The sequence below is a fragment of the Palaemon carinicauda genome, chromosome 33 (genome assembly GCF_036898095.1).
Source record: "Palaemon carinicauda isolate YSFRI2023 chromosome 33, ASM3689809v2, whole genome shotgun sequence".
NCBI classification, from domain to species: Eukaryota; Metazoa; Arthropoda; class Malacostraca; order Decapoda; family Palaemonidae; genus Palaemon; species Palaemon carinicauda.
Genome location: NC_090757.1, coordinates 13012132 through 13034346, shown reverse-complemented (window position 1 = coordinate 13034346; position 22215 = coordinate 13012132). Strand labels below are relative to the sequence as shown.

The window sequence follows — 22215 nt, the reverse complement described above, 5'->3', positions numbered from 1 at the left end:
TTGAAGGAATAGGTAAAAATTGCAGATGAACTTTCACCTTCAGATCATTCTTAGCTTTACAGCAAGACAGACAATATTACTCAATACCGAAAGCAGATAAGTGTTTGAGCGAGGTACTAAGCATGGACTACAGCCCTCAATAACTGACACAACAATATTATCTAAAATAGATCTAGTCACTGAAACTTATCAGGTTTTCTCCAATCAAAATACAAATTCTACTACCTCCAATATAGATTATTGGTTGACTGCTGTGTGGAGCCTTAGATAAACAATCTAGAAGACCTAGAAAACTCTTCCGCTAAAAATACAGTGGAGAATCTCCATGCTGTCAGATGTAGCGCATCACATGGCAATTGGGTGTACTAATCTCAATATTGGTTATATGAGAGAAGATTGATCCTGTAAGATTAACTTCTTAGTCATTTCAATGAATGAGGCCACAGATTGGTAAACCATTCTCTGTGGTCAAAAATTATTCACTAGCATCATTTTTCTATTTGAAGGTACCCTAAAATTGCTTATCACCACCTGATTCATTAGGAACAAAGGATAGACATAAAAGTCCGAATACACCCAGTCCTGTAATAGGGTATACCCCTTCCATGCTAGGGGTCCAGAACAGAAATCAAACCACCATCTTGTTGAGGGAGGTTGCATACATGTCCAAATTTGGTTTTCCAACAAACTCTAAATCTTTTGACACATTAAAGGATGTAGAGACTACTCATTTTGCAGTATTTGCTGCTTCTTGTTTAACTAACTCTCTAGTACATTTAATTTCCCTTGAATAAAATGAGGCAAAAAAATTATACCCCTCAGATTTACAGAAAGACCTAATAAAATTAAGGCTTTCTTAGGTCACTCGTTTTTACAGGTCTGCAAGGAAGTATCCAGCAACAGTTGAAGCATGGTAATCCCCTCATAGTCCACGAACCCTAAAAAATCTTTCTGCTGTAGATCCAATCAATACATGCTCTTGAAGCATAAATTCAGGGACAAGACAAATGCATATACCCTGAGGTTTCAACAAATGGCAAACTGTATGAGGAGCTAAAATTATTACCCTGAATGAAGGCAGCTTTCTCTCCTCGAGAAAAAAAAAAAAAAAAAAAAAAAAAAAAAAAAAAAAAAAAAAAAAAAAAAAAAAAAAAAAAAAAAAAGAATAAAAATAAAAAAGCAAGTCCACCTTAACAGGAAGTCATAATCTACAGACTGTACATGGGGATAATTGCTAATCATGACCCTTAGATGTGGGGTGGTTCTATCGCTGGTTTAGCCATAAACAGATGCCGTGTCCAACCTACGCTCGCATTCCTATTTTATTCCATTATTAACACAAAGCCAATATCAACATTTCAAACTAGAAAGTATGAGAAAAAATTAAACAGCCTTGGGTAGGATGCAAGAGTATGACTGTACTTGTTACTCCCAAGGACAAAAGTGATAGACTTTGACAGGAGAATGGGATGGCCTACAAATCTGCACTCTGTTAACTACCTCGTCGACATTTCCAACAGTCTTCCCAGCTCCAATGACATTCCCTTTTTCAAAGGATTGAATTAGATTATGAAATTTAGGTCTCAAGCTAAGTACTGGTACATCAAAGGCCATTCAGCGCTATATGATACAAATCAATAAAGGACGAAAGGTTTGTGCATATAGACATGGTAACAAACAGCACTCAAATATTTGAGTATGCTTAACAATGCAACTCATAACCATGAAAACTAAATGAACAATAATCCTAAATGAAAATCATAATCACAGGAAGTTCCTCTCTAAGCTAAGAGAAAGTTGGAATTGTACTAACATCCTTATGGCACTAAGAGCAGAGTCCTTATCCTACCAAGGGCACCAAATTATTATTATTATTATTATTAATGCTAAGCTACAACCCTAGTTGGAAAAGCAGGATACCATAAGCCCAGGAGCCCCAACAGGGAAAATAGCTCAGTGAGGAAAGGAAACAAGGAAAAATAAAATATTTTAAGAATAGTAACAACTTAAAATAAATTAAATATTTCCTATATAAACAATAAAAACTTCAACAAAACAAGAGAAAGAGAAACTAGATAGAACACTGTGCCTGAGTGTACCCTCAAGCAAGAGAACTCTAACCCAAGACAATGGAAGACCATGGCACAGAGGCTATAGCACTTCTCCTTGAAGAGCTGCTTACCATAGCTAAAGAGTCTCTTCTACCCTTACCAAGAGGAAAGTAGCCACTGAACAATTACATTGCCATAGTTAACCACTTGGGTGAAGAAGAATTGTTTGGAGATCTCAGTGTTGTCAGGTGTATGAGGACAGAGGAGAATCTGTAAAGAATAAGCCAGACTATTCGGTGTCAGTGTAGGCAAAGGGAAAGAACCGTAACCAGAGGATTTACTGAACAGCAAAAAAATATTGTAAAAAGTAAAAAAGAAAATCCTTTACACAAATGTTCTTCTAAGGAGCTTAGAACAAATCAGATAGACAGCTTCTCAACCTTATAGAGCATGTATATAACTCAAATAACCTCAGATGCTACTTATCTTTGTCACTTTTTACAATCTATTACTGGGAACGTTTTGTGGCAATTAAAAAAGGCACTATAAGTAATGGGTTTGTTATGAAACTATTTTTTTATCAGACCTTAAACTAAAATTTCAAAATCAAAACACTTCCCAAATTTTTATAGAACTACAGTATATCCTTACCTTGGAAAAAAATATCCATCACTTAGAAATATGAAGAACTGTATTTAAAGTGCTCATGACATGAAAAATTGTACTTATTCACATGAAAAATAAAAAGAACATGACTGTACAATTTACAAACTATGATAAAAGATACAAAGGGACACAAAATTTTCTTTTTCGTGATAAGCTCTTTCGTGAAAAGAAGTGATGTCTCAAAGTTATGTGTGAAATATTCCTTATTCCTCAATTTTTTTTTAATTCATTACAATTTAATAATGAGCTTCTGATTACACAGGTTTGCCAAGGGGCTATTCTGGTTGTAACATTATCGGCAGAACGCTTCAGTGCTGATTCTACAAACATATAACTGGAATTCAGTGAGATATTTTCACACATTTCCGACTCATCCCCATGAATAGAAGTAATTTTTTTTAAGTTGAGATATGTGATTGTGATGCAGCAGTGGCAGAAGATGCGTCAGGTTGGATCCCTCTACAGATATACGAACCATTTTTGGATGATGAAGACCAGGGCACTGTGGAGGTCGGTACAGTTGTCAGTGACAGTGATGGCGAAGCCAGCCACAGTTCTGTGAATGTCGACATGATTTCTACGGACATCAGTCAACTACAAAACACTGACTGGTTTTTAACATGGGCCTAACTTTAAATAATTGCAAAAAATATAATATAAAACAATAGACATAAGGTCAAGCTAAATACTCTGCTCCTTCCCACATCATACTTCCCAGAGTTTCAAGATATTATGTTCAGCTTACCAACTAACTTAGTATGCACTGTATATATAAGATCAAGAACAAAATACATGACTAGATAAAATAGCATATTATAACTAATATAGAACATAACAGCTAAAGAGGTTTAAAGGGCCCTCCTCACTAGGGAAAATAGAAAATTCCAGGACCATCAAAATAAAATTTTACATTATATAAATAGCAGGAAAGCAGCCTATCATCCATAAGGCTACTAGAGTATAGTATTAAAATCTTATCAAGAAAGATAGGGCCTGAAGAGAGGGAAAAGCATCTTAGAGTCACATAAGCCGAGGTAAAAGGCATGCACTGCTGTGGGAGCTTGCAATGGAATGGAACTTTTAGAGCATGCTATTAAAATAGTGGAAAAGTTGCTGAAGGAAGAGTGAAAAAAATTGTCACTATCATTAGCTGTAAGTTATGCTTCATGGCATATAGATGAACATAATAAATCTCCATAATTAGGTAATTACAGGAACATGCAAACAAGATGCTATTACATCACTTGTTCTTGAATCTTCATAAAGCATCTGACAGAGTACCAAGATAAGAACTCAAATGGGTATTACAAAGGACAAAGGTAACAAAGATTCATCAAGTTATAGATGAAACTCTATTATAACACTAGGTCTACAAAGTACATATTAGCAGGATTATTCACAGTTTGAGATAAACATTGATGTCTATCAAGGAACAACATTGAGCCCATTGCTGATTATCATAGAAATGGAAAAGGCTGCTAAGGAGTGCATAAAAGGGTTTACTTGAAGTACTTTTATGCAAATAACCTAGTGTTAAGAACAGAACTAAAGTAAATAAGGCAGAGAAAAAAAGTTCAGAAGACATGGGCAGGTCTTGGGAAGAGCATTTCTACTCAACTTGGAACACACACTTGACTGTGAAGTAGGATTTGAGAGAGCAATAAGAAATAGGAGTTACAGAGCAAAGGAAAAAAGACAACTGATAAAAAAAATGCCCCATTAGTAAATATTGAGAAGACATGTGATGGGAACATGAGACTGTAATAATCTATACAGCAAAATCATGAGTACAAGCAATGATGGAAGAAATTTTGATAATGGGTAACCTAGGAATATTAAGATTATGTTTGGGGTATACTGAGAAGATTGTATTGTGGATGAGAAATTTGTAGAGAAATATGATGCCAAGAGGCTGGATAAAATGCTTAGAACTTGGAAGACTGAGACAGCCTGGACAAGTGACAAGAGAGGAAAAGCAGCAGTTTGTCAAAAAGCAGTAGCAATGAACTGGTAGGACAAAGATATGCAATTAAGTCCCTGAAATCATGGGAAAAATTGGTTAAATGAGACCTATTCCTGATGATAGCTCAAAGAGATAGATTACACGATAGAACAAATGAAGATAACCCATTTCAGGTCTAACTCTGTAAAGAGAGGAGCTCTTGTAAAGATATCTATGACCACGTTGATATATGAACAAGTATCTTATATATTGTATTATGTAAAGAAGAAAAGCAGTAAAAATGGTTGCAGAATGGATGAAATGGAGAGAAATTTCCAGGCAAATGTGAATTTAAAATTCTCAATAGCAGAGAGAATAGAAACTTATGATTGCATGTAAGGCCTAAATTACTCTATGCAGCAGAAACATTGCCACTTCCAATGAAAATTGAAGAGATTTGATAAGGCATGTCCTTACACTGTTAAGATTTATGTCTGTTATGGACAGTCATATGAACAAAGAATAGGTGAAGAAATGTGGGCTCCAGAGGCTGGGAAAAAGACAGAAATATAACAAGATGGTTTGGACACTGCTCAATTGCTCATCACAAGGAACTGGCTATCTTTGATGAATTTAGCCAATGAATCCTCTATGGATTGTGTCAGTCTATAGAAAGAGAAAATGACAGAATGAGATAGAGACAACTGGCGAAATGTAACCGAGGCTCTTTGCGTCAACAGGCGTAGGAGGAAATGAACGGTTTGGGCATGCAATGACAAAGGATGAGGCACAGCTGTTAAATAAAGTGGTAATATGACATGGAAGGACAAAGAGCTTTAGAAATTCTGAAGAAACCATGCAAAAAAAGGTATAGATAACAACCTAAATCTAATGGGAACTAAGATAAAAATCTTTATGATGATAAATGATATCATCTACAGTAATCTCTCTACTTCACCTGCATACACAAATACAACTTTCAAGTCATAAATCAGTAAAAATGAATAAAAATAATCAAGTACTTTATCTATTTTATATTACATTAGTCCGAGTATGAAATATTCATTGTCTGGGCATGCCTACGCAAGAATAGAGGTTTCACAGCATAGACTAAAATAGATAGGCAAACTTGGAGAAGCATTATTTGTGAATATCTCTTTATAAAAAAAAAAAAAAAAAAAAAACGGTAATAGGTTATCTACCTATAGAAATAAACCAAGGAAAACAATTCATTGCATCTAATTCAAGTTTATGGAGGACTGCCCTGGGAAAAGTAGACTAGCCTACAATTCAATTCCTTAAAGCAAGTTAGGCAATTAGGGAGGGAATACAGAAATTAAGGCATGTATTACTACTCCAGATACAGTGTATTATCAATTACTAATTATTACTAAGAAAGCTAAAATCCTCAAAACATAAAAATTCTGACTATTACAGTAAGAAAATTTAAAAGTATATGTATTACTGCACTATATATTCCGCTTTCTAGAACCAGGTGGCAAAAAAGGTCTTGGAAAGTTCTAAATAATTACCACTCATACAAACATATAAAAGTCTTTACCATTACATTGGAAATGTCATCAATATACAGTGCTTTTATTGAACACGATTGGAAATATATTTGCTTTCAAAATTTAAGTTAAATTATTTCTCCAAAACAGGTGGTGACTCAAAAAAGGACAATGTTAATTGACACAAATAAAAGGTTCATCAGCAGCACATTATCCCCTTGCACACACACTGCACTGCACTATATATTCCGCTTTTTAGAACCAGGTGGCAAAAAAGGTCTTGGAAAGTTCTAAATAATTACCACTCATACAAACATATAAAAGTCTTTACCATTACATTGGAAATGTCATCAATATACAGTGCTTTTATTGAACACAATTGGAAATATATTTGCTTTCAAAATTTTTAAGTTAAATTATTTCTCCAAAACAGGTGGTGACTCAAAAAAGGACAATGTTAATTGACACAAATAAAAGGTTCATCAGCAGCACATTATCCCCTTGCACACACACTGCACCATTTGCCTCATCATGGATGCAGTGACATGCTTCTCGGATACCAATCACGTACCTTTACAATACAATACATCTTTCATACCATCTACCCAACCACTCGTAAGCTTTCGTCTCCTCCTACGTATATCACCTCTGAATTGAATTACAAAGTTTTCCACTAACCAATAGACATCCATTCTTTCCATGAAAAAACCACCTTAAAATAAACAAGTCTAACCCTTTCAATATTATCTGCTCTACCATATTTATACACCTCCACATTACTCAATAGTTTTAATTTCTACTAACATACAGAACTGTATATAATACAACATACTGTAATGCAAATTATTAATTTCAACAATATCCTTTTTTTATTATTTGCATTTCAAACCTACGCTTAACTTCAATAAAGTTTCCAATCAGCCTACATATATAACTCCAGTTTCTCCCCTATCTATTACATACTGTATGCCTTTTTTTTTTTTACTTCCTACCTTCTGACTGGCTTCCTCTGTTAGAATTGCTCCCATTTCTTGCATGAATCAAAATTTACACACTTCCACCATCCACAATATTCACATACATCCTCCTGATTTTTAATTGAACTCATAACCTTATTTTTTATCACTCTTACTCTCAACTTAGAAAAACAAATTATTCTCAAAAGTGATGCTATTCCTTGGGCTAGGGGTATGACAGTATATATTAGGAATGAGCACCCTGCTTTTCTTAAGTCTTGTTATGACTTCTGATGTTAATATTCAAGTCATAAAGGTTTGGGGTAAATATAAAACTTCTATTTGTAACATCAATAATTGCAGTCCAAACTATTCGGTTTGTTGGTGATTTAAATCCCTACTATATAGAGTGGTTGAATTCTGTTTCCTTCTGACTGCCGTGACTTTAGAGCTTGCAACTTTGCCTCTGAAGCAAAATATTAACAAATCATATATGTAGCCATACCAAAGTAGCAATTGCTTAAACCTAGCATACACCTGATTCCCCTTGTATCATTATAACAAGAGAGGTTGGTTTGCTAATTAGATCTTCTAACAATGTTTTTAGTTTAGTCAATACAGACTGAAAAAGGCATCCATGACATGTCAAACTCCTGTATGATATAAATAAAATCTAAAGTAGAGTAGAATGGAATTTCAAGCAATCTTTTGAATTTAAATTAGTCACAGCTGTATAAAGATGAGCTACTTGCTCTTTTTAATGTAAATTTTATCAATGTAATTGACAGGCATATTCCTCCTCAGGTGTAAAACTAATCTAATTTAATATTACAAGGTCTGTAACCTAATCTTATATAATAAAATTTAATTATCATCAATTCAGAACTGCAGTTTGCTGATTTCAATTCTCTATCCCTTGTTAAAACCACAATACACCGAGTTTACCAATTCACCCTTATGGTTGCCTGATTTGGAACAAAGCTACATATTCTAACCTAGCCTCCAATTATGGGTTAATGAAATTAACTTAATTGTTTTTCAGAAATCTTAAACATCATGGTACCCTATTACTGTAGTTACATGTAAAAAACAAAATCATACGAAACATCCCTAACTCTATTACTGCTTGTCAATATATTCACATACAATACTTCTCCAACCGCCCCATTCACTTACGGAGAATAGCTTAAGCCATAGAACCTCTTATCAGAGCCTAGATTCATTAAATAAAGTTATTGAAAAAGCAAATAATAGCCATAACTGTATTCTTATGTACAGTACATGTATGCAGATGTTCTGGTGGAAAGTTCATTCTTGCACTGAAGTCACTCACAATTTCCTTTCCACGATTCAGCATCATTAGCTATGTCCGGGTGATTGTCTCTACCTCCATTTTGAAATTTTATGCAACAACCATTTATTTGAAACATTTCATTAATTGGGCTTTATTTTTACATGAAATAAAAGTACTGTTAAAACCAAGTTGAACCTCTCTGATTTGCTATCATGTTGTATGGCAACTCCCAAATTCAGGCAAATTTGAAACTATCACCATAAGTTTATGATTCCGCCACCAGGCTGAATCTTATCATTGATCAGAACCCACTTTTAAATTACTACAATTGGAGAATTATCACAATTATTATGAAGTTCTTCACTCTTTTCAGCATACGTAACACAAACAAAAGAGAATTTTTATTATATTTCAAAGGTTGAAAGTTAGTATTCATGGTGGGATGAAATTATGCAATACAGGCCTTCTTTTTTGCGAGGAAACGAGCCAACCAATGAGAGAAAGTGATGAAACGAACCCACCCAAGAGAAAGTGATGAAACGAACCCACCCAAGAGAGAGAAAGTGATGAAACGAGCCCACCAATGCGAGAAAGTAATTAAATGAGCCCACTAATAAGAGAGAGTGATGAAACGAGCCCACAAATGAGAGAGAAAGTGATGAAACGAGCCCACCAAAGAGAAAGAGTGATGAAATGAGCCCACCAATGAGAGAGTGTGATAAAACAAACCCACTAATGAGAGAGACAGTGATGAAACGAGTCCACCAATGAGAGAGAAAGTGTTAAAACAAACCCACTAATAAGAGAGAGAGAGTGATGAAACAAGCCCACTAATAAGAGAAAAAGTGATGAAACAAGCCCACCAATGAGATAGAAAGTGATGAAACAAGCCCACCAATGAGATAAAAAGTGATGAAACAAGCCCACCAATTAGAGAAAGCAATGAAATGAGCCCACTAATGAGAGAAAGTGATGAAACGAGGCCACAAATGAGAGAGAAAGTGATGAAACGAGCCCACCAAAGAGAGAGTAAGTGATGAAACGAGCCCACCAATGAGAGAGAAAGTGATAAAACAAGCCCACTAATGAGAGTGTGTGTGATGAAACGAGTCCACCAATGAGAGAGAAAGTGATAAAACAAGCCCACTATTAAGAGAGAAAGTGATGAAAAAAGCCCACCAATGAGATAGAAAGTGATGAAACAAGCCCACCAATGAAATAAAAAGTGATGAAACAAGCCCACCAATGAGGGAAAGCAATGAAATGAGCCCACTAATGAGAGAAAGTGATGAAACGAGCCCACAAATGAGAAAGTGATAAAATGAGCCCACCAAAGAGAGAGTAAGTGATGAAACGAGCCCACCAATGAGAGAGAAAGTGATAAAACAAGCCCACTAATGAGAGAGTGATGAAACGAGTCCACCAATGAGAGAGAAAGTGATAAAACAAGCCCACTAATAAGAGAGAGTGTGATGAAACAAGCCCACCAATGAGATAAAAAGTGATGAAACAAGCCCACCAATGAGATAAAAAGTGATGAAACAAGCCCACTAATGAGATAAATAGTGATGAAACGAGCCCATCAATGAGAGAAAGTAATGAAATGAGCCCACTAATGAGAGAAAGTGATGAAACGAGCCCACAAATGAGAGACAGTGATGAAACGAGCCCTTCAAAGAGAGAGAGTGATGAAATGAGCCCACCAATGAGAGAGAAAGTGATGAAACAAGTCCACCAATGAGAGAGAAAGTGTGATTACTTCAGGTTATAATATATTCATGAGAGAGAACTGTACAATAGTTAATTGCTGACACTATGTTTAGAGATCAGATTTTTTTTTTTTTTTTTTTTTTTGAATGGTGTTTACTACAATTGAAATTGTAAAATATTTTTTTCTACATAGCTCTGCAAATCACTCTTTTAATTCGATAACTAGCTTCAGATACTGTAAAAAAGGAATGAATCCCAATACTGAATATTGCTAATGTCATTGTAGCATCTAAGATTCTAAGAAGTTGAATCCAAAATCTTAACTATTAAACATACATGTTAAAACTTTTTCTGATTTATTGAATTTCAAATTAACACAAAAATAGTTATGTATATAAACAATTAATAAATTAATTTACTATAATTACAGTGGCCTATCTAGTAAAATTTGATAAATACAGTAAGTGCAACTGTAACATTACACACTGGACAGTGCAGTGAAGTGTCTTTATTAGCAATGTTATATACCACCAGCTTTGTGATTGACTATACACATTACATCCAGTGTTAGTAAAGTCACATCTTGATTTACACGAGGGTTGCTCTGGATAGCTTCACGAAATGTGAATTTTGCATAATCAAACTAAAGATTTTCATGATGCTAAATTCCTCAAAAGCATAAATGGAAGTAAAAAAATTGCTTGCATTTTACAAAATACAATACTATTATTAAATGGGAAGAGATAAAAATGGATGAAAAATTACTATATTCACTAAAATATTTGAACAAAATAGTTCAGTATCAGTAACGAAAATTCTAAAAACTACATTATTGTATATCACGTCTTTAGGGCTCTCAACAGTAGCACGTCCAAAAGCAAACCCAATCCTGTAACGCAAGCACTCTACATAGCTGTATCTGAAACTGTTCGGTCGCGTTATTTTGAACATGCCGCATAAATCAGTTATCCGTTCGTAATAATAGTACAGTACAGTATACTATACTATGTTATAAATTCAAAATTTGGACTCGTGTATATCATGAAGTTACTTTCTGCAGATTCTATTTAATAATTTCTGTGACCAAGGATGTTAAAGGAGACAGATGATAAGCGGTGTATGCCTGTAGTTGATACTATTTTTGTTACATCTCAAATAATGTGACTTCATCAATTGAATGTAATACAGTATAGTAATAAAAAAATATTCTTAATACTGCACTGTTAATTCTATGCTATTAGAAAAAGATTAACTATCTGAAGCCTAGCGAGTTTAAAAAAATCTTATTGAATCTATACTAATCTTGTGGAATAGAATTTATTGTTACGATTAATTGGACTGTCTCCATACTTTAAAATAAACCAAAATTAATGAATAAAGAAAAATAAGAACATTTTTGGAAAACATTACTAAAATAAACTATTAAACTAATCACAGAAGGCCTTTACTTATGCAGAAAATCGAGTCATTTATCGTTATAGAATAAGGGAAATTACAATTTTATCAAAAGGTTGAATTATAAGTTTATAAAAAACTTGATAAGTTGGCCTTCTATTTCATCAACTTTACCACTGTCTCAAACTTCATCACCTCTAATGAAACTTTATTATTTATGCAAGTATAAAATATGCAATAAAATAATTTCAGCACTTGATACCCTAACTAGAACGTAAACAAACAATGGTTTAGCAGTTCAGAGAGAACTATATGATATGAAATGAAATGTAGAATAACAAACCCATCACCATTACCAGTGTAGGAAACAATTAAAACCTTGTTTGAAAGCCTTAATAATTGTATTGAAAGTTTTCCCATTTTAAGCTTGTTTTACTTTCAATAACACAGTAATATGTACGTATAATAAGCATGTGGTTACATTGGGAGGGGTCACTTTCCGTAGGCTGAAAATAGCCGTGTCCCATGGTTGCAGAATCAAAAAGAGGTTCAACCTGTACTCTTTTCATGTCATGAGTGATTTAAATATCTGACATGAACATCAACAGATACAATTATTCAAACAATAACAACAACAATACTGCATGTCACGTACCTGTTCTTAGTTTGTCTTCGGGGGTGTTAACTTCACCTAGAAAAGAAGGGAGTCTGATGTAGCTACACTCTGGAACTAACTAATTTTGTTACTATTGTATTTTTTACATTTTCAATATATATTTTCCTTACTATATAATATAAAGTCAATCTATAAATAAAAACATAAACAACACTTTAAATTAAAAGAGAATAGAAAAAAAATTGCTGTCAAAGCAAAGTAAACTACAGTATAAGAATGACAATAAACATCTTTGGTCTATCTTCAATTGTAAAAGACTATCATATTTATTTTCACGTTAGGTGAATACGAAGACATTTAGTGGCTTATCTAACAACAGCTTTTAATAATAGCCTGTTCCAATAATTCATCAAGATCTCAATATGATATGTCAATTCAATCTAAAACTGAAACAAAACACTTCACTCTAGAACTGTTTCAACTAGCATTGATCTTTATGACTGTGTATAAACATATTACAGTACTCTGATTATTTCATTGTAATCTTTACTAATACCTTTGGTACTTCTGTACACATTTATTATCCCTACACAAAATGCCCTTAGGAAGTACAATTTCTTTGTTTGTAAAATTACAGATGTTTTACCGTATCATTCAGTAAAATTGCGGGCAATTATAGATAGCGGGTTTGTCACCAAACACTCACATACTTGTATAATGCTACACAATACTGCATCTGTAATAAACCACAATACAATTGTAGATAACTTGTGAATCACTTGTGGAGACATATTTTAAGCATAAAGGATGGTACTATCCTTTTCAGCCAATACTGTATTCAACCTCAGGCTTTATTTATGGTATTATGAATATCAATGATGTTAAAAGAATTTTCATCAAAATATTTCTTTCTATACTCACCAGACGTTCATAATGCTTCTCTTTCGAATCTGGTTAAATGTTAACGTCTACCTTAAAAAACAAAATATTTTTCATTTTCTTTCCTTGTAAGTCAGGCCCATCTAGTGGAGTATTGAGAAAAATTTAATTTTCATAATAGAATTTACTATTTCTTTACAGTATTCACTTTCTGTTCATATTGCTTCTCTCTCAAGGCTAGCTAAATACCAACGTCTACCCTGGAATGTTGAAATTTCCCATTTTCTTTCCTTGTGAAAAGCCTAATCTGGTGGGTTGATGGTAAATCTAGGTGTGGGTAGAGCAAAGTTTCAATCCTAGAGGGGCACAGAAAAAAAGAATCTCTTTAGTCTCGAAGTTGAAAGTAGATCATTAACCTTTTTACATCACAATTCAGTGAGGAGGAGGGGACATGTTTTAAATATCAAGAGAATATAAGAATAAACTGTCATAAAAATCTTTTATTTTTACAATACTCCCTAACGTCCTAGAGATTAATAAACTTTATTAATTACCCGAGACTTGTCTATATTAACAGTAACCAATCATGAACCCGTCAACTTTGTGATTACTCAAACTTCCAGATTGGATTATAAACGTATATCACAAATTTTAAGTAATATGTTATTTTCCTTAGTAAAATAAATTTTTGAATATACTTACCCGATGATCATGTAGCTGCAACTCTGTTGCTCGACAGAAAAAACCTATGGTCGGGATACGCCAGCGATCGCTATACAGGTGGGGGTGTACAACAACAGCGCCATCTGTCGAGTAGGTACTCAGGTACTTCTTGTCAACAAGAACCAATTTTCTCCTCGGTCCACTGGGTCTCTATGGGGAGGAAGGGAGGGTCCTTAAATTCATGATCATCGGGTAAGTATATTCAAAAATTTATTTTACTAAAGAAAATAACATTTTTCAATATTAATCTTACCCGATGATCATGTAGCTGATTCACACCCAGGGGGGTGGGTAGAGACCAGCATACATGTTAACATAAGAAGCTAAGTATCCCGTATTTCATTTTAGCAGTTATTCAAAATAACAAACATAAAATAAATAAGTACCTGGTAAGGAAGACGACTTGAACAATTACTCTGCCTTTTTAAGTACGTCTTCCTTACTGAGCCTCGCGATCCTCATAGGATGCTGAGCGACTCCTAGGAGCTGAAGTATGAAGGGTTGCAACCCATACTAAAGGTCCTCATCAAAACCTCTAATCTAGGCGCTTCTCAAGAAATGATTTTGACCACCCGCCAAATCAAGTAGGATGCGAAAGGCTTCTTAGCCTTCCGGACAACCCAAAAATATTTCAAGAGAAAGATTAAAAAGGTTCTGGAATTAGGGAATTGTAGTGGTGGAGCCCCCACCACTACTGCACTCGTTGCTACGAATGGTCCCAGAGTGTAGCAGTTCTCGTAAAGAGACTGGACATTCTTAAGATAAAAGACGCGAACACTGATTTGCTTTTCCAATAGGTTGCGTCGAATATACTTTGCAGAGATCTATTTTGTTCAAAGGCCACGGAAGTTGTGACAGCTCTAACTTCGTGTGTCCTTACCTTCAGCCAAGCTTGGTCTTCCTCATTCAGAAGGGAATGAGCATCTCGTATTAACAGTCTGATAAAATAGGGTAAAGAATTCTCTGACATAGGCAAAGATGGATTCTTAACTGAACACCATAAAGCTTCAGACGGGCCTCTTAAAGGTTTTTAAAATAGAACTTAAGAGCTCTTACAGGACATAATACTCTTTCTAGTTCATTTCCAACCATACGATAAGTTTGGAATATCGAACGATATTGGTCAAGGCCGAGAAGGCAGCTCGTGTTTGGCTAGAAAACCAAGTTGTAGAACATGTAGCCGTTTCGGATGAGAATCCGATGTTCCTGCTGAAGGCATGAATCTCACTGACTCTTTTAGCTGTGGTTAAGCATATCAGGAAAAGAGTCTTAAAGGTGAGATCTTTCAGGGAGGCTGATTGAAGTGGTTCGAACCTGTCTGACATAAGGAATCTTAGAACCACATCTAAATTCCAACCAGGTGTAACCAAACGACGCTCCTTCGTGGTCTCAAAAGACTTAAGGAGGTCCTGTAGATCTTTATTGTTGGAAAGATCTAAGCCTCTGTGACAGAAGACTGATGCCAACATGCTACTGTAACCCTAGATAGTGGGAGCTGAAAGAGATCGTTCTTTCCTCAGATATAAGAGGAAGTCAGCTATTTGAGTTACAGAGGTACTGGTCGAGGATACGGATACTGACTTGCACCAGTTTCGGAATATTTCCCACTTCGATTGGTAGACTCTAAGGGTGGATGTTCTCCTTGCTCTAGCAATCGCTCTGGTTGCCTCCTTCGAAAAACCTCTAGTTCTCGAGAGTCTTTCGATACTCTGAAGGCAGTCAGACGAAGAGCGTGGAGGCCTTGGAGTACCTTCTTTACGCGTGGCAGACGTAGCAGGTCCACCCTTAGGGGAAGTGTTCTGGGAACGTCCACTAGCCATCGAAGTACCTCGGTGAGTTATTCTCTTGCGGGCCAGAGGGAAGCAACTAGCGTCAACTTTGTCCCTTCGTGAGAGGCGAACTTCTGCAGTACCTTGTTGACAATCTAGAACGGAGGGAATGCATATAGATCTAGATGTGACCAATCTAGAAGAAAGGCATCTATATGAACTACTGCTGGGACCGGGATAGGTGAGCAAAGTATTGGGAGCCTCTTGGTCATCGAGGTTGCGAAGAGATCTATGGTTGGCTGGCCCCAGGTGGCCCAAAGTCTCTTGCATACATCCTTGTGGAGGGTCCAATATGTTGGAATTATTAGTCCCTTCCTACTGAGACAATCTGCTATGACATACAAGTTGCCTTGGATGAACCTCGTTACTAGTGAAAAGTCTAGACCTGTTGAACAGGAGAGGAGGTCTCTTGCGAACTCGTACCATGTCAGAGAGTAGGTCCCTCCTTGCTTGGAGATGTACGTCAAAGCAGGGTGTTGTCCGTGTTCACCTCCACCACTTTGCCTTGAAGGAGAGACCTGAAGCTTTCCCAGGTCAGACGTACTGCCAGTAGTTTCTTGCAGTTGAAATGCATTGTCCTTTGACTCGAGTTCCATAATCCCGAGCATTCCCTACCGCCTAATGTCGCACCCCAGCCTACGTCCGATGCGTCCGAGAAGAGAACGTGGTTGGGAGTCTGAACAGTCAGGGGAAGACCCTTTCAAAGGTTGATAAAGTCCTTTCACCAAGTCAGACCAGACTTTATCTTTCCGGAAACCGGGATCGAGACCGCTTCTAGCGTCTTGTCCTTTTCCAGTGAAAAGCTAGATGATACAGAAGAGGACGGAGGTGTAGTCTTCCAAGTGACACAAATTGAACCACGGATGACAGTGTCCTAACCAGACTCATCCACAGCCTGACAGGGCAGTGTTCCTTCTTCAGCATCTTCTGGATGGATAACAGGGCTGGGGGTTGATCGTCATGTTCAGCAATGTCCTCATCAGAGGGTTCTTCATCCGAAACTGATGAGGAAACGGCAACGGAGTGGGCAACGTCTGACTCGCTGAATCCGGTCGCACTGGTGGATGCGTGACGGAGCCGGACACAAGATCATGGTACTGCTGCACAGTCTGTGAACTGTCAACCATGGGGACGCGAGGAAGAACAGTGTCAACCCGAAACTGTCTAGACTGTCTGGGTTGTGCAGTCAACCCCCTACCGGGTTGCTGAGGTTGCCGCACTGCGTCACAACAAGTCACCTCTGCTGGTTGTTGAACGTCTTCCTAGTGACACACTGAACGTCCACAACCACCTCCGAGAGTCGCTTAACGTCAACGTGCGACTGGCAACCCACACTGGGTCGCACCGGTGGAGGAACCACCTCAACTGGCGGACGTGAGTAGGATACCTCAGCGTCAACAGGGCGTACAACCAACCGGTAGGAAGGTTGTTGGCTAGGAGGTTCTTCTCCGTAAAAAATCCTCTATCAAGGACACAAGTTTGGACTGCATGTCTTGCAACAAAGCCCATTAGGGTCTATGGGAGCAGGTGTGGCAACAGACGGGGTTAGCGACCGAAGCGGAACCATTTACCATCCCTGGAAGCCTTGTTATGCTTTAATTAAAGTCCATAGGAGGCTAAGCAGCTTAAGGCTCCTCTCCAAATGACAGAGTCCTCAAAGGAATATCAGAAGGAGGGAGAACAGCACTTTCTCATCTACAGGAACCATGTCCGAGAAAAGCTAGGTTATCTCAGTGAGGGTCTCACTGGTGCATAAGCAGCAGACCAGAAGGCAACGTTATGTAACTGCTTGACAGTCTGTGAACTGTCAAAAACTGAACTGTCAACCACAACAGGTGCGTGAGGACATACAGCACTGGTGCATTAGTAGCAGACCAGAAGGCAACGTCATGTAACTGCTTGACAGTCTGTGAGCTGGCAACAACCAAAGCTGTGTGGGGAAGCCTCAACTCCTGACTGACTAGTCTGCTGCGGGCGAGTGGCGGTAACCACAGTGGGTTGCGGAGGCTGACACACCGTGTCAAAACACGGCAGCTTGTGGTAGCTCACGCACGGCAACGGAGTGCTCCGTGTGTCTGTGGGAGTCAGCATGCGTCTGGCAGGGTAGACTGCGCATGAGTGGAGGAGCTCTCACAACAAGAGTGTGGGAGCAGGCAGCCATGCTGGGCGCACAACCGTGGCAGGTTGTAGGCAAACGGGTGCTTCGTCAACCTTCTCCGCAGTCGGAGTGTGGGAGCAGGCAACAACCAAAGCGGAGTGGTGGTGCGTGGTGGGGACTGCCGTGGGTTGCGGAAACTAACGCATCGCGTCAAAACACGGCAGCTTGACTCCACCTTCCCACTGCTGATGCGGTAGCTCACGCATGTTAACGGAGGGAGCCGCATGTCGGCTAACGTTAACATGCGTCTGGCAGGGTCGATTGCGCATCGGAGGTGGAGCTCTCCGCAGCCGGAGTGTGGGAGCAGGCAGCCTCAGCGTGAGCTGGGCGCACAACCGTGGTAGGTTGTAGGCTAACGAGAGCAGTGTAAACCTTCTCCGCACGAAACTCCTGCATAACCGCAGCTAACTGAGTCTGCATAGACTGCAGTAAAGACCACTTAGGGTCTACAAAAAACGGCAACAAACGGAGCTACTGTCCGTTGTGACTGAGGGTCTAAAACAGCTGGTGCGGCAACAGACGGAGTTACTGCCTGTTGCGGTACCACCTTGCCTCTCTTGGGAGGTGTGCAGTCGTCGGATGACTGCAGCGAGTCCGAACTGACCCAGTGGCTACACCTAGGCCGTTGGACTTGCGCGGAAGGGACCGACTTGCACTTAAAAGCTGCAAGATTTGGTCCATGGTTTCTACGAGAAACCTCTTCCGCAGACGAGGAATAAATGGGCTCTCTCGTCTTTGTGTGGGTGGGGCGATCTCACGTCGGCAACGTGTGTAGATACGCCCGAAACCACGGAGGGAAAAACGTCTGTTCGTCGATCAAGGCCTGTGGAACCCATAAGTCGTTCGACATTACTTCTCCCCTGGGCTTGGGAGCTTGTAAGAGGTCCCGGACTAGGTGAACAACTGGCACGAACAGACGAACCCTCGGACGCAACACTGTAACACTTTGCGCATATCACTTTATCACTTTTGATTTTCTGTTTGCACTTATTTCACTGAAATCGAAACTTTAACTGATTTCTACCTGAAACACGCAATCCTATCCTTCATTAAAAGGTAGTAATTGCGAAAACAGTTTTACAATGCAACAGAAAAACATAAATAAAGATAAAGAATTCAGTGGCTGGAAAAGACTAAACACTAGATCAAATAAACTACGTTTACAATCTCTCACCGCATAAAGCCTGGGAACAAGAATAAAACTCTAGAAACGTTTTACCTTCTTCCCCTACAGTGACTAGGGAGAAGAGTAAAAAACGAATTCAGTGGCTGGAAAAGAGACTAAACACTAGATCAAATAAACTACGTTTACAATCTCTCACCGCCTAAAGCCTGGGAGTAAAAAACGAGAACAACGTTACCCGCTTGAACGAAACGTTTATTCTCCTCTCTCTCCCTCCGTCTCTATCTCTCTCTCTCTCTTCTCTCTTGACTTAGCACCTGAGAGAAGAGCCCAATTATATATCGTTAAAACATGTTATTTGCTAAAAGGAAAAAACTGAAAGGTTTCCCAAATAAAAAGTTCCTTTATTTAGAATTTAAACCATTTAAGCTAAGAAAGAATGAACGAAACGCTAGAATCGGTTTACTCTTACTGCAACGTGAAACCGTGAAACACTCTCTCTCTATCGTAACGATAGAGCGCATGTTGAACGTTCTGAACGTCAACAACTGCGGAGACTAAAAAACTAAACGTTAGTTCATCTTTGAAAACAGTACGAGACTATCAAAGAAATTCTTTCATAAAACCTTAAAATAAAAAAGTATTAAATTCTTAAAAGGTTAAATACGATATGACGGGCTCAATGTTAATTAACTTCGGTTCCAAGTAAGGACCGCCTACTATTAGGAAAGGTCGCATATAAACAAACATAAAAATTAATTTTTATAAGTTTATAATAAATGGAAAGTTAATCGAAGAGGCCTATCAAGGCGGAGAGATATAAAATAAATAGATCTATAACTTGTTAAGCAAAATTACCAAAAACCTAAACACATTTCCGTCTAAGGGAAGGGTCGGCCATTTAAAAGTGAAAGAGAGTCCATACTCTCTTCGTCACCATAATTAAATCTATCGAAAACGAATTCAAGTTTTGAAATGAAGATAAAACCCCTGCATAGCGAAAGCTCAAAACTGGAATAGTGTACTTCACCAAATCGTTGTGAAAACAAATCCAGTTAGGGACGGCGTATTTAGTAGGTCCTGCCATTGGCACGACAGAGGAAAAATTGGTTCTTGTTGACAAGAAGTACCTGAGTACCTACTCGACAGATGGCGCTGTTGTTGTACACCCCCACCTGTATAGCGATCGCTGGCGTATCCCGACCGTAGGTTTTTTCTGTCGAGCAACAGAGTTGCAGCTACATGATCATCGGGTAAGATTAATATTGAAAATTGTATTTTTCCTAACAGTACTTACCTCAAACTACTTTCTTAGGAGTATCTGGGATCTCCTCCCATCCGACCAGAATTTTGTGTAGTTTACCCTATTCCCGTTCTCTATGCGGGGTAATCTCTGGCGGAGTGATACGCGCCCAGAGATAACCAGGGGTCAGAGAGCATGCTTTCTCAGGTCTCGCTCCTAAGTAAGTTTTGGTGGAAAGAGGTTGTCCTCACTCTATTAAGTCCTGTAAGTCACTCGGGGAAGGATGGGTGGGCCATAATCCGAAAGTAGTTCGAGGTAAGTACTGTTAGGAAAAATACAAATTACTTAAAATTTGTGATTTGTTCCAACACGGAGTACTTACCTCGAACTACTTTCTTAGGAGACTTATACCTTAGGAGGTGGGAGTGTACTGCAGGGCTCAGAGACCGGGAAGATGGAAGCAAAAAAGGGGAAACCTAGATAGGGGGCTAAGTTCCGCTGACCCATCGAAGGAGAAAACTCGAAATAGGCAAAACTACCCAAAAAACTAACTTAGTGTCTAAATGGCCTACCTCTGTAAAAGACGCCTTGGAGGCGTATTTCTTCAGTGACGGTGAATTTATGGTAGTTAAAGGCCTTCCGAGTCCCTTTTAGGGAAGGTAAAAGGTAACAGGGGGGTGGGGGGGGAGTAAGGAAAAGGAACCTGTCTTTCTTGGACTTACTGCCCGTGGGTTCCCTGGGGCTATACCTTTAAATCTTCTGAAGTGCTGAAATGACGGGACCGAGGGAGAACCCGTCCAAGGACCTCCTCGAGCATTCCTTCAAGTACTGAGCTGTGAAGGTCGACTGGTTGGTCCAAGTACCAGCCCTCAGGATTTGGCTCTCCTGATCACTTGCCGTAACCAGAAGGAGATCGTGTTCTTGGATACCAGCTTCTTCACCAAACCTGAAGAAACGAACAGATTCTTGACTTCGGGCCTCAGCCTGGCCGTCCTCTCCAAGTACTTCCGTACTGCTCTGACAGGGCACAGCCGCAAGTCCTTGGGGTTGCCTGAACGTGGGATTGCCGGCACCGAGAATCCTTCAAACCTGGGGTCCCAGACTGCTGGGTTCTGGGTCTTGGCCACGAAGGATGGAACGAACTTGAAGGTAGCTTCACGCCAGCCCTTCGAGTGTGACACCTCGTATGAAAGTCCATGAAGTTCCCCTACCCGTTTTGCCGACGCTAGTGCCAACAGGAAAACTGTCTTGAGGGTGAGCTCTTTGTCTAGGATGTCCTTTAGGGGTTCGAAGGGAGGCTCTGACAGCATCTTCAGGACCCTAGCCACGTCCCACTGGGGCACTCTAACCTCTTGCGGAGGGCATGATTGCTCAAAGCTCTTGATGAGCATCGAGATGTGTCTGGAGGAGCCTAGGTCGATGCCTTTCAGGAGAAAGACTTGACCTAGGGCTGCTCCAACTCCTTTAATGGCTGAGATGGACATGCTTGCCTCGTTCCTGAGATAGACTAAGAAGTCGGCTATCTCCGGGACCGAGGCTCTCAACGGCTTGATATTCTTAGCGGCGCACCACTTCCTGAAGGTAGCCCATTTTGCCTGGTACACAGCGGCCGAAGATCGTCTCAGGTAACCCGACATCCTTGTTGCAGTCTTCGCCGAATAGCCTTCCTTCCTCAGGAGATGCTCGATAACCTCCATGCATGAAGACAGAGGGACCAAGGGTTCTCGTGGAACCTTTGAAAGTGTGGTTGCCAGAGCAGGTCTGACCTGTCCGGAAGGGGCCAAGGTGGAAGGCGCGCCAGTTCCTTTAGGTCTGCGAACCACTCTCTCTCCGGTCACCAGGGTGCTACCAAAGTCATCCACAGGTTGCTCGCTCTCCTCACCCTGTTGAGAACCTGTCTGAGCATTCCAAAGGGAGGGGAGGCATACACGTCGAGGTTGTCCCAGGGATGCTGGAAGGCGTCCTCGAACGCTGCTCCCGGGTCTGGCACAGGAGAACAAAACACGGGGAGCTGTGCGTTTAGTCTTGTGGCGAAGAGGTCTATTACCGGCGAACCCCACTTCTGGATCAGAGTCTTGGCCACTTCTGGGTGGAGGTACCACTCGGACCCCACCACCTG

General features: G+C 39.2%; 1 protein-coding gene across 17 annotated transcripts in view; it reads right to left on the bottom strand.

Moving 5' to 3' along the window:
- Positions 1-22215, bottom strand: part of LOC137625854 (protein Son-like) — a 137733-nt gene that overhangs the window by 46735 nt on the left and 68783 nt on the right. For 13 of the 17 annotated variants that reach the window (XR_011040924.1, XR_011040925.1, XR_011040926.1 and 10 more), the window contains 2 exons: positions 12181-12216; positions 3193-3273 (listed from right to left, as the gene is read on the bottom strand). Coding sequence is in view for 13 of the 17 variants with exons in the window: in XM_068356758.1 (XP_068212859.1) it covers positions 3193-3273; positions 12181-12216 (117 nt within the window). In the remaining 4 variants the exon portion in view is untranslated. The remainder of the gene's footprint in view (positions 1-3192; positions 3274-12180; positions 12217-22215) is intronic. The other 4 variants (XM_068356761.1, XM_068356762.1, XM_068356763.1 and 1 more) reach the window with 2 other exon arrangements.